Source organism: Neltuma alba, unplaced genomic scaffold (genome assembly GCF_004799145.2).
Source record: "Neltuma alba isolate B1F8T4 unplaced genomic scaffold, ASM479914v2 tig00011705_pilon, whole genome shotgun sequence".
NCBI classification, from domain to species: Eukaryota; Viridiplantae; Streptophyta; class Magnoliopsida; order Fabales; family Fabaceae; genus Neltuma; species Neltuma alba.
This window is the reverse complement of record NW_021636342.1, coordinates 696,445-710,218: the sequence shown is the minus strand read 5'-3', so window position 1 is coordinate 710,218 and position 13,774 is coordinate 696,445. Positions and strand designations below refer to the sequence as shown.

General features: G+C 34.8%; 1 protein-coding gene and 1 pseudogene across 1 annotated transcript; both read left to right on the top strand.

Annotated features, from left to right (window-relative positions):
• Positions 1 to 1,037: 1,037 nt before the first annotated feature.
• On the top strand, positions 1,038 to 10,333 carry LOC114717041 (3-ketoacyl-CoA synthase 11-like; annotated as a pseudogene).
• Positions 10,334 to 10,792: 459 nt separating this feature from the next.
• On the top strand, positions 10,793 to 12,356 carry LOC114717040 (3-ketoacyl-CoA synthase 2-like). The gene is made up of 2 exons (XM_028902111.1): positions 10,793 to 11,458; positions 11,580 to 12,356. Exons 1-2 carry the CDS (start codon positions 10,793 to 10,795, stop codon positions 12,354 to 12,356), a joined length of 1,443 nt encoding a protein of 480 aa, XP_028757944.1.
• Positions 12,357 to 13,774: the final 1,418 nt, after the last annotated feature.

The window sequence follows — 13,774 nt, the reverse complement described above, 5'->3', positions numbered from 1 at the left end:
AGGATTTGTCATATCAAATGATTTGTTTGTGTGAGTAAACGTAACTATCTTTGTAATAATGGGCTTCATGGTTCGTTAGTTTCTTCGTTTTATCCGTTTTTAACGACAAATATATAACTTCTGCAGGCCAAAGGGATGTAGTCGTCAAATGTTATCATTTAAGAAATGTGCAATATTATGTATTATATTTTTAATATAATTAATCCATGTGTGAATTAATGATTACCTTAAACATCACAATCTACATTTCAACAATATTTAATTCTTTATAAGTTGAAATGAATTAATGTGCATACGCGCGAGGATGGACTGAAGTTAATTCTGCACTACTTAGGGGTAGCCTATTCACTAAAACCGTAACGCCAAAATTGAGAGGAAGCTTATTGATTGTTTATATTGAAAAGAAGATTGTAAATAAATTTTCTCAATTAAAGACATGCAAAAATTCCATTCATCAATTAAGTATCACAGAGCATGATGATTCTGTTGGGGAAAAAAAAATTGTAAGATTCCGATTACTATTACAAATACATATATGGGTGGTAAAACAATTATATTGTATCTATTTTGATGTTGATATATTTTTTATTTTCTTATTATCAAATTTTATTAAATTTATTAAATTTTTATTCTTATATAGGAAAGTATTTAATTAAAATTATAATTTTTTGTAATTATTAATTTGTGTGGGCTTATATATCTTCTAATTATACATTAGATTTACTAAATACGGGGCAGTACATTTTAACAAATATTTAACCATAGTAATATGATTTATACATAAACATATTTGGCACATTTTAGTTAATCAAATTATTTATAAATCATGAAAAACATAAATCACCCCAAAACGTGTACAAAACATGATCCCATAATCTACTTCAACAAACGAGTCTACAAAAAATAAACCGTAGTTTCTCCTACGTATAAGCAAAAAAAATAATGTAATTTTCATCTAACTTTTCTCTATATATAAGCTCAGAAAATGGAGAATTCTCAACTGCCATCACTGCGCTTAGCCTTCACCCTTTGAGATGATGAACCAACTGTTCATATCGTTTCTGGTAGCAGCTGCTTGGGCTTTTGTTTTCATTCATAAGTTCAATCATCTTCAATCATCCCTAAAAGTTTCTGGCTTCTCTACATTTCTCCTCTTAATAACCCTAGCCATTTATCACCATATGAAGAGAAAACCAAGACCAGTATACTTAGTAGACTTTGCATGCTACAAACCAAACGATTCTTGTGTTGTCACCAGGGAAAGGGTGCTGGAAAGAGCGAAGACCATTTGGGAATCAGAACAGAGCTTGAAGCTTGTGAAGAAGATTTTAGATAAGTCTGGTATAGGACCCAAGACGTACGGGTGTCAGGCTATATTGGAAACCCCACCAAATGACTCTCTAGTTGAAGCAAGGAAGGAGACAGAAGCTATATTTTTCCGCGCCATTGATGAACTTCTGAAGAAAACGTGGGTTCAGCCAAAGGATATGGGAATTCTTGTTGTGAACTGTTCAGTATTTTGCCCCACGCCATCCCTCTGTGACATCGTTGTGAATCGGTATAAGTTCAGAAATAATATATTGTGCTATAATCTTAGTGGCATGGGATGCAGTGCTGGGGTTCTTGCTATTGACTTTGCCAAACACCTCCTCCAGGTATATATTCTCTTAATTTTAAATTTAATATTGTTGCTGTCTCAATTTTAATGACATAAACTTATCATATTGATATATACTCATATGAGCCTCATTATTATCATAACATAGTCACATCCTAACTCATACGCCATGGTGCTGAGCACTGAAATTTCCACGGGCTTGTATAAGGGAAGGAACCCCTCCATGATCCTCCCATTTTGTCTCTTTCGCATGGGTGGTTCTGCTTTGATTTTGTCCAGCCATCCTTCAGATCGCCTTCGTTCAAAGTACCAAATCATGAACACACTTCGTACCCACATGGCTTCTGATGACAGAAGCTACAACTGTGTCCACCAACAAGAAGATGAGCAACAACATATTGGTGTTGCGATCTCAAAAGACCTCATGCATGTTGCAGGTCAAGGGCTCAAGTCTCACATCACATCTCTCGCCCCACTGGTCCTTCCTCTCTCAGAAAAATTCAAGTTTCTTGTAAATTTTGTGGGAAGGAAGGCTTTTAGAATGAAGATTGAAGCTTATGTTCCAAACTTCAAGTCTGCTTTTGAGCACTTTTGTATTCATGCTGGAGGAAGGGCAGTGCTAGATACAATGCAGAAGAGTCTTGAGCTTCAAGATTGGGACATGGAGCCTTCGAGGATGACGCTGTATAGATTTGGGAATTTATCTTCGAGTTCAGTGTAGTATGAATTGGCTTATTGTGAAGCCAAAGGAAGAATTAAGAAAGGTGACAAGATCTGGCAATTAGCATTTGGGTCAGGATTCAAGTGCAATAGTGCAGTGTGGGTTGCATTAGACAATGTTGATGCAGCTTTATTGAAGAATCCATGGATGGATGAGATTCATGAATTCCCTGTTAGTGTTTCTTCTAAAAACTAGCTCCTAGATTTGAGCCATAGCTAAAATAAAGAAGAAGTGAATTTTAATTTGATCTTTCATGTATGGGTCATTTGTTAGTTTGATCCCTTTTTTAAATGTTCAATCATAGTTAATGGTGTTTGTTTAAAACCTTATATATATTCTCAAGTTGCTTCTTCTTAGTATAGCATGGAAGATGTATAAATATTATAAAGGTAAAATTAATTAGTTTTGATTCGGCAGTAATAGGCAAATTTGTGCCACATAGGATGACTTATACTGTAATTAATAGTATATTTTCTCGCATACATTCTCTCTATTCATTTTTACTATAATTAATAGAGATAGAATTAGAAATAAAACATTAAAAAGGATACAAGTGGCAAATAAAAACGGTCAACATTCAATCCTATAAATGATAAATAATAAGAACCAGAATGGAATATAAAAAGATAGTAGTATAAAAAGTCTGAAAAAAGTAAGGGGACACTTTAACAAATTGTACCTTTGAAGTACTACTACATAAAATGAAATTGAAACGATACAAAAATAATAAGGATAGAGATGAGACTAACAAAAAAGTTGCTTTATTGTCACCGAAAAAAAAAAAAGTTGCTTTATTTTATCAGGCCAACAACGAAAAAAGTGGTTTCAGTATCATGACCTCGTCATTATTAAGACCCTTCAACAACTAATAAATTCTAAGATTGTGATGTCATATATTTATGTATTTGGGTTGGGCATTAATGTTAATCAAATAAAATAAAATGAAAAATGTGCATAATAAATTATATTTTTATAAAGCATGGATTGTATGAATTGATTGCATATATGTAAGACCATATTGGGTTTATAATACATACCATGAAGATGAAGTGTATGGGGGGAAAAAAATATAATATATCAACGATATATAGGCTATTTAGAATGTGAACAGTATGAATTATTATTGATTATCAATATAGTAATAAACCTGAAAGGCAAATCAAAGTAATGCATTATTTTATCTAAAATATCTATTCTTCATTTTTCTTGTGCTCTTAAGGCTTGATAATTATTTGATTCGTTACTTTACCACTAAACGTTTTAAATAATAATAATAAATAAATCTGATGAGAGCTAATAATAATAACAAAAATAATAATAAACTGAATTCAAAATAATTTAAAACTACAAATATTTAATTTGAAATAAGGACAAAACTTGGATTAAGTTCTCCATTACACATGCTATTTTGTTATTATTAATTGTTAAAATATGTATGTGCACTTGTAAATTCACCTATAAAAACTTATAAATTTTTGTATAAGCTCTTGTAATATAAATTAGGATTTATAAATTTTTATATTGACACTTGTTATTTCGTTATTATTAATCATTAAAATGCGTATGTGTACTTATAAATTCACATATGAAATACTCCTTTGGTCCTTAATGTAATACCTAATTAACTAATTTGAGTAGATTAAAGATATTAATTAAATTAGTTAATATAATATATTTTTTCTAAAATACCCTAATCATCTTTCTTATTTTCCTTCTTTTCTTCTTTACTTGATTATTGCTGAGGGTATCAATAAGGTTAATTTAGAAAAAAAATTGATAAATATATGAAATAAGTCTTACATATAGGACTTACATCAACTCCCAAATTAGGTCTTATATTAAGGTCCAAACGAGTATGAACATTTATTATTTTACTATTATTAGTTGTTAAAATATACACACATGTAGGGTTGGAAATTTGCCTACACTACTAGAAAAAAGACCTTTAACGTCGCAAACTAACGGCGGTTCAGCAGAAAAACGAAGTGGAAAAAAACGCGGTGGCATTTTTGTAAATAAGTTGAAAGGTTTACTACTTTCCACGGCGGTTTCTAATAAAACCGCCGTGGAAAATATTTTTAACGGCGGTTCTTTAAAGAACCGCCGTTAAAAACACTTTCCACGGCGGTTTTATTGAAAACCGCCGTGGAAAGTGTGTTCTTCTTACCCCTTCGGGCCGCTCGACTCCTCCACTTTCTTTCTCATTTCTTCAGTGCGCCGTGGTCCCCCTCTGCCCCACCACCGTGAAACTGCCATTACCGGCCATTCCCGCCTCTAGCCCACCGTTTAAACTCCTCCATTGAGCCCTTGGAGCCTTGCCGCCGTGCGCCGCACCCCGCCGTGGTCGACGGCGCCTCCCATTTCCGTCCGTCGCCGTCCGCCACTGAAAACCGTCGTACCCTCCACTATCTAACCGAAGACCAGTCCGTTGCCGCCGTCCGCCACCGTCCGCCGCCGCCTCACTTCTAGTTTAAAGCTTCTCTGCTCTGTGAGTTTCCTCTTCTTTCATTCTTTTCAATTTTTCTTGGTTTGTTGAATGTTTTAGCCATGAAAATCTGTTATATATGAAATGGGTTGTTAGTTTTACATTGTGGTTAGCTTCTATTGTTCATTTTGCATTTTTATGTGGTTGAACCGTTGATTGGTGTTAATTGGTAGGCATTAGATGTGAGAAAACCTTAATTCCTTTTTACATACTGTATTAGAAATATGTTAAAATGTTTGGAGTTGATTAATTGTGAAGTTTTTAATTTTTTTAATAATTTTTTGATATTTATTTCGAATTTTTGATAATTTTTTGTAATAAATATAAGAATTTAGTGATAAATAATCTGTTAGTTATTTTGTGTTTTTTTCCTTCGTTATGAATTTTGATTGATAGTAAAGTATTGTTTAAATAATCTGTAGAACAATGGATCGTAGTTGGATGAAAGCTAGGAGAATTAGCAAGAAATATGAGGATGGGGTTGAAAAATTTCTTGAGTTTGCTCAGAGAAATGCCCCTAGTAAAGGAAATGGATTGTACTATTGTCTTTGTGTCAAATGTTTAAACAATAGTCGACGGAGTATTTCTGAGATAAAAGAGCATCTTATCTGTAATGGGATAAATTTGAGGTATACAAATTGGATATGGCATGGAGAAATTAGAAAGACTACACTGTCTGCAAATGAGAAGGTTGTTAATGAAGACTTTGGTGATAGAATTTCGGATATGTTTCGTGATATAAGGTCTGAATCCTCTACACAGTTTTCTTCCACCTTTGAAACTTTGTGTAGTGATGCAGAGACACCTTTATACCCGGGGTGCAAAGATGATTACACAAGATTGACAACCGTATTGAAACTGATGAATTTGAAGGCAAGAAATGGTTGGACCGATGCTAGTTTTACGGAATTGCTTGAATTGCTGAGTGATATTCTTCCCAAAGGGAATTCACTTTCGAAACGAATGTATGAGGCAAAAAAGATTTTGTGTCCGATGGGTTTGGAATATGAGAAGATACATGCGTGTCCTAATGACTGCATATTATTCAGAAATGATTATGAAGAGTTGAATAAGTGCCCTAAATGTGGGACTTCAAGATACAAAATGAAGAAAGATGATGGTGATTATAATGAGATGACCAAAGGTTCTCCTTTAAAGGTTCTGTGGTATCTTCCAATAATACCACGATTTAAGCGTCTATTTGCTAATGCCACAGATGCAAAGAACTTGAGATGGCATTTTGATGAGAAAATAGGTGATGGAAAGCTTCGTCACCCAGCAGATTCTCTTCAATGGAAAACAATAGATCAAAAATTTCCTCAATTTGGTAGCGAGCCAAGAAACCTTCGGCTAGGGCTTTGTACGGATGGAATTAACCCATATGGTAATCTTAGTAGCACACACAGTGCTTGGCCACTAAACAAATGAGAGACCGTCTGTTGAAGCAAATTGCTGAACGGTGGAGGGATTTTAAGTCCATGCTTACAACACAGTATATTAATGGAAAAAGAAAGGGTGTGCATCCTAAGGAACGATACCAGTTTATTAGCGATGAGGCATGGGAGAATTTTGTGAAGCAACGTGAAGACCCCGCATTTCAGGTTTGGTTTCTTCAAACTTAATTTTTAATCAGGTCATATTTTATTTACCTAAACTAATTTTGTCGATTTGGTTTCATTGTCATAGGCATTGAGTCAGAAGAACAAACAAATATCTGAGCAGAATGTATACCCACATACCATGTCTCGTGCAGGGTATGGTGGGTTGGAAAGAAGTATGATGGAGGAACGACTGAAGAATGCACAGATGGCTGCTGTTTCAGATCCTACTGGCTACATGCCATCCATTGAGCGTCCTTCTCGCCAAGAAAAATGGAAGGCGGCGAGGATTAAAAAGGGTCAATACATTACTCCACAGTCTGCTACTGTTGCTGAGAGGATTGTAAGTAATATTTAAGAATTATGCTTCATTGATTGTTTTTTTTCAATTATCTTAAATTGAATTTGTTGTTTTAATGATATAGGATACACTTGAGGAGCAACTATCTCAAGGTACATTCATCCCTCAAGGACGGATGGATATCTTGGCCACTGCTATTGGAAAGGCTGACCATCCCGGAAGAGTCCGAGGGGCCCCTAAAGGGATTGGTATTAAAGAATTTTTTGGCTCTGCTTCACGAAGAAGCACCAGATCATCCTCCGCTAACATGGTATCTAAAGAGGAGCTCGACCAACGACTACAAGAAGAAACAGAGAGAGTTCGAGCTGAACTAAGTCAACAACACATGGCAGAGATGCAAAAGATGCGTGATGAATTCGATGCCAAGTTTCAACAGACTTTGATGATGATGGGTACGAGCGGATTCCAGATGCCCCGAGTATCTGAACCTTCCCAGGTAATAATCACACATCTTTTTAAATCTTCTAAAGATTCATTTGATCCATTTAAACTTATTTAATGTTTCTTAACTAATTTCATATTATGTTTCAGGGTTCACCTGTGATAAAAAGCGGAAAGGGCAGTAATAATCAGACTGTGCCACTGACAGTGTCTGACCCTGACCCTAGCCCTGACCCTGTCGAAGACAATGGGATGCCGTGTTCTCTCTATGTGGATTATGAAAATTCACATGTTCATGTTGCTAATGGTCGAGCATTCATGGGCACAACGATTCACGGCAACAAAATTCCGAGCAATCAAGCAAGGGTGACAGTGGAGAGGATTGTTCGTGGTCAGGGGGGTACACCAGTGCCTAATCCTACTGATGAGGTTCGACTCTTGGCCCAAGCTAAAGGACATTTCATTTTGTGGCCAAAGAGACTTATTACAAAGCCAATAGTGAAGAAGGCGGCAGCAAAGAAGGCCACAACGAGCGCATCATCTGATCCTGTACTCTTGCCTCTTCCTAGTGATGTTGCGCTTATGTATTCCAGTTTGGAGGTTCTTCATTCCATAGTGCCAAACATGGATAAGCCTGTGACTTTCAAGATGCCGTTGGGGGTTGTGGGTTCAGATATAACATACGACTTCACCATTGACAAGAGGGACCTCGTTCAGTTCCTCAACTTTGAGGAGCTTGATATAGCCTTCATGCAGCTTGCTATTTTGTAAGTTACAATATCATTTTCTTATTACATATTATACTTCATGCATGTCCTAATGTTTTTTACTTGAACAACAGGCATTTTAATCAAATCTGTCGAAACGGAGGACTTGAAAGAACATATGGCTTTATGTGTCCTCAAAGGGTGCAGAAAGAATTTAATACTGTGGAAGCAAGGTCAATCTACATTATGACCGTAATGAGTCAGACCAAAAAGCAAATATATTTTGCACCTTACGTGGAATGGTAAGTGTATTATTGTATTTGAGATATACAAGTTGTATGTGTCGGGTTATAATTAACATGGTTTGCCTTTTGCAGTTATCATTGGACTCTAATTGTTTGTGCCCCTTTTGACAACAAAGTTTACTGGTTCGATTCACTCTGTGGAAGTCCATCCGAAGAAACCAAAGATGTCATCGACACGTTAGTTTTTATTTATATATTTATTACTTGTGAAGTTTATACAAGCATGCTCTAATATCATTTTCTCTTATAATGTTGATAGGGCTTTTCATAGTTTTAATGTCGTGGCGATTAAACAAAATAGACAAGCACCAACATGGATTCTTCCACAGGTATATGTTGTTTTGAACTAACTTTTAAACATTTTTTGATGAATTAAAGTTAATGTTTATAATCAATAATGTCTAATATTCAATTTTATATCTTATTTTTTAAGTATCGTTGTCAACAAGGACATGTTGAGTGTGGATATTATGTCATCCGCTACATGAATGACATAATTGAGACAGGAACGACTGAGAAATTAAACGAGGTAAAGATGAGTTACGTTGCATGACGTTCTTCAATTTATTTCACATTTTTTACTAAGTTTACTATGTTATTTTTGATTAACAGATATTTCAAAATACTGCGCCATATCTCATGGATGACATCAACTTGATGAGGGACACTTTGTCAACAACATTGGTAGAAAAAATTGAAATTTAGCTTTCAAATAGATAGGTTATTTGTCAAAAAATTCATTGTTAGATGCTTTCTCTCGGTTCCCTCTTATATTGTTCATGATTTCCATTGTACAAAGAAGTAGTTACTTCTATTTCAGAATTGTTGGACCTAGCTAGCCAATACGTGTTCCTTGGTTACCACTTAGTTCTATTATGTTGGCCGGTTTCCCTATTTTGGAATTGTGTAAAAAAAAATTTCATTGCTGTATATTAACTAGCTAATTGATCTTGTTCTGCGTGATCTGCACTGCCTACATTTGTTTGGAGCTGTAAACTGCAGGGTGGTAAACACGAAAATTTCACAGAATTTTTTAAAAAAAAAAAATTTAACGGCGGTTATACATATAACCGCCGTTAAAACCATTTTCCACGGCGGTTCTATAGTTAACCGCCGTGGAAAGTGGATTTTCCACGGCGGTTCTATAATTAACCGCCGTGGAAAGTTGACTTTCCACGGCGGTTAACTATAGAACCGCCGTGGAAAATCCACTTTCCACGGCGGTTAACTATAGAACCGCCGTGTTTTCCTTGCCTTTCAACGTCGCCTTCAACAACTACGCCTTCAAAACCGCCGTTAAAAGCCACTTTTAACCGCCGTTAAAAGCCTTTTTTCTGGTAGTGCTATGAACATATTATGATATAATTTTCAATTTTAAAATATTTTCCCCACTATAACTAATTGAATGGACACTTCAACCGCCATTAATTTCGATCTTTGACCATAATGCTAACCCAATATCATGTCCACATCTATCTCACATAAACCTTGTCAAATTAATTGATTTGGGATATGTGATAATTAAGGCAAGAATAAATTTCCAACACGTCTTTAAAATGCACACCACACGCATTTCATTTATATTAAATATGTAGTCAAGATTAATGTGTGAGAGTATTTGGGACCGAGGGGTTGAGATTCCCCACCCCCCCCGGGTCACCATCAAGAGCGGCTGAGATTAAGGATTTAAAATATTAGTCCTTACTTTTTAGAAAATAAAACTGTAATGACTAAAGTTATTTATTGAATGTTAGGAACCGATGTTTTAAATGGTTAAAATTGCAAAGATTTAATTGCATCAAATCAAAGTTTAAAGACTGAATTTTAATTAAGTCAAAACTATAGAAATTGAGTTATTAAATCAAAATTTATATGTCAGTTTGTAGCTAAACCAAAACTATAAGAATTAAATAATTAATTTTTTTAATAAAATTCCTCAATGCTTTTCAAAAGTTTAGAAAAATGTCCTTACTATCATAAAAAAAAAAAAAAGAAGGAAAAAAGTCTTTACCATTTATTTCTAAATTCTGTTAATCTCTTTCCATCTCATGTGTATACTACTGAGGTAATGACCTAAAGAGCCACATTGGTGCCATCTAGTCCATTCTTTTATGTGATTTCATGGGCTCTTAACTTTTACTTGCATTTCAGTGCTAATTTTTTTTTTAAAAAAAAGCAGCAGCAAATTCAGAGCATACTTACTTGTGTGCTGTAATAATCAACCAAGATAAATGCTTCTCCCTTTGTATGTATTCAAAACTTATTATAAACGAACTACGTTAGTCTTTGAAATTGGCTATGCGGTTTATTTTCTCTATTTTAACTGATAATTTAATAACATGAATAGGATTAGGAGCCATTCTTATTCCTGGTTCTTTTTGGGACATTCTCTCATCATATCACCTTTTTTCTTTTTTCCCCCAAATATATGAATCAAAGGGAACATCACAGTCTAAAAGTGATAGAGCCGCTACAAATAAATGACATAAAAAGGGTTGCGTTATATATGGTAGCTTCAAACTTAAATATGAACAACGTAGTTTTATATTAAAATCATTAGTAATATTTATTTCTCCATCTGTTTTTCTCTTTTTTGCCTATTTAAAGCTCAACCATATGGAGACACTGCAGCATATCTATCATTACTTAGCCCTTCACATGATGAACCTATTATTGCTCATTTCGTTTCTAGTAGCAGCTTCAGCTGCTGCTTGCGTTCATCATGATTTCAAATATCTTCATCCATCTCTAAGAATTTCTTGCTTCTTTGCGTCATTCCTCCTAACCCTAGCTACTTTTCATCACTTGAAGAGAAAACGAAGCAAAGTATACTTAGTAGACTTTGCATGCTACAAACCAAACGATTCTTGTGCTTTCACCAAGGATATGGTGATGGAAGCATGGAAGAGCTTTGGAGTTTTCTCAGAGGAGAACCTGAAACGAATGGAGAAAATTATAGATAAGTCTGGTTTGGGACCTAAAACGTACGTTCCTGAAGCTATAATGCAAAAGCAACCAAGATTATGTCTAGCTGAGGCAAGGAATGAGGCAGAGACTGTACTTTTCGCAGCCATTGATGAACTCCTGGAGAAAACAAGGGTTCGACCAGAGGATATAGGAATCCTTGTTGTGACCAACAGTGTGTTTTGTCCCATACCATCGCTCTGTGACACCATTACGAATCATTATAAACTCAGCCACAGCGTCTTATGCTACGATCTCAGCGGCATGGGGTGTGGTGCTGGGGTTCTTGCTATTGATTTTGCCGAAAACCTCCTCCAGGTTCTCCATATGTTCTTTTTCTTTCTTTTTTGCATTTTTGTCCCCTTAATTAAGAATATGAAGAATAATTTAGTGTACCTATCTAACTAATACACCTTAATATATTATTATGCCATGACAGTCACACACTAGGTCCTACGCCGTGGTGTTGAGCGCTGAAATTACAAACACAGGGTTTTACTTGGGCAACAACCCTTCAATGCTCCTTGTCAATTGTCTCTTTCGTATGGGTTGTTCTGCTTCTCTTCTCTCCAATCATCCCTCAGATCGTCATCGTTCCAAATACCAAATCATTCACACACTTCGCACCCACATGGCTTCAGATGACAGAAGCTACAACTGTGTGTTTCAACAAGATGATGACCAAAAAGTAATTGGAGCTACCATCTCCAAAGACCTCATGAATGTTGCAGGTCATGCCCTCAAGTTTCACATCAAATCCCTTGCCCCACTAGTCCTCCCTGTCACAGAAAAACTCAAGTTTCTTGCAACTTTTGCGGGAAGGAAGGTTTTGAGAATGACGATTGAAGCTTATGTTCCGAACTTCAAGTTGGCTTTTGAGCACTTTTGTATTCACACTGGAGGAAGGGCAGTGCTGGATGCAATGCAAGAGAGTCTCGAACTTCAAGACTGGGACATGGAACCTTCGAGAATGACACTTTATAGGTTTGGAAACACATCTTCGAGTTCAGTGTGGTATGAATTGGCTTACTGTGAAGCTAGAGGAAGAATTCAGAAAGGTGACAGAATCTGGCAATTAGCATTTGGATCAGGGTTCAAGTGTAATATTGTAGTGTGGATTGCATTAGACAACGTTGAAGCAGGTTCATTGAAAAATCCATGGAGGGATGAAATTCATGAATTCCCTGCTAATGTCGTAGACTCTCGAAACTGTTAGGAACATCAACATGTCGGCCAATACTATGAAGCTTGGATTATATGCTCCTATATATTGGCTATTGTCCTAATTATTATGTGGTTGTGTTGATGCATTTTGTGCTTTTATATATAAAAATGTTGTAGTTTTGTGGCATATAAAAACTTTTGGCTTCGATGAAAGTTGGGTAGAAAATAAAAATTGATGTTTGTCGATCGCCGTGTGATCCTTTAATTACCTATAGATCGATCTTCTCTTCTGTATTCTTACCATTGCTCATCTTCGATTAATTAGTTTTGAATACCCCAACTCCAATAACTAACTTTTAGTGTGTGATTTGTACTTTTCTTCTTTTCGTTAAATTCCATTTCTATTTCGGACGAAATATTAATTAGGTGAGTTAAACTCCAGCGTGCACAAATTTGAAACTCACGGCAACAATTTCATCCACACTTATTCATACTCTATATAATACTTCCTTGATTTTTTTTGTCCTTAAATGCTAACTAATTTGGACAAATTAATGTAATCAAAGAAATTAGTTAATCATGACGAATGTAACATGTATAATATTTTATTTATTAGTTTGTAAGTTCAGTAAATTAGTTGGAGAAAAATAATATATATGAGAGACAAATAGGATTAAATATTATATTTATGACCAAATCAAACCTTAATTAACTTCTATATTAGGAATTGAAGGGAGTACATCTTATTTATGAAATCTTATACCAATATATAATATATTTCACTTTTCATATGAAATCTAATATAAGTTATGTTATTCGTAATTGATGAAAATATAACTTCTAATGGATTGTGTGTACTATATAATGAATGCATTGCCAAAGAAGATCTCTCGAGATCCGTCCATTGTGTCCTAAAATTTAAAATTTTTTAATTATTTGTAAAAATGAAAGAAATTTAACCATCCAAACATCTATATAAGAAGTTCTAGTCCAGAAAATGACAATAGATTTATACTATTCACTTGTTAGGATTTCTTAATGCTTAAATCCATCTCTTGAGATTTCATAGTAATTTTTCCTAACAAGTAAATGTATTAAGATTTTGTATGGTTGGGTTGGGCCAAGCACAACCCTAGCATGGTGCCCATTTATCTTTGTAAAAATGATTTTACAAAGTCCGAAATAAGTATGTAATAAGAGTTTTGTTTTGATTTAAATGAAAATAATTTTTTAAATATTTTTGGGATTCCAAACACTCTTGAGCCAACTTGATGTTCAAGTGGTAATGACATCAAGCTAGATTTGGCCCTAACCCAAAAAAATAATTAAAAAAAAAGGTTAAAACTATGAAAAGAAAAGCTTGTTCATTAAATAAAGATAACTAGCATAAATGAAAATATATGCCTCTTAAAAATAATATTAACATAAAAATTTATTTTTAAATACGTAAAAATTATTCATGATTTATGC

Bases quoted from the DNA above. Each gene is read 5' to 3' on its own strand.
- LOC114717040 (XM_028902111.1), top strand. From the start codon at position 10,793: ATGGAGACACTGCAGCATATCTATCATTACTTAGCCCTTCACATGATG. The intron at 11,459-11,579 runs GTTCTCCATATG...ATGCCATGACAG, and splicing joins TTGCCGAAAACCTCCTCCAG to TCACACACTAGGTCCTACGC.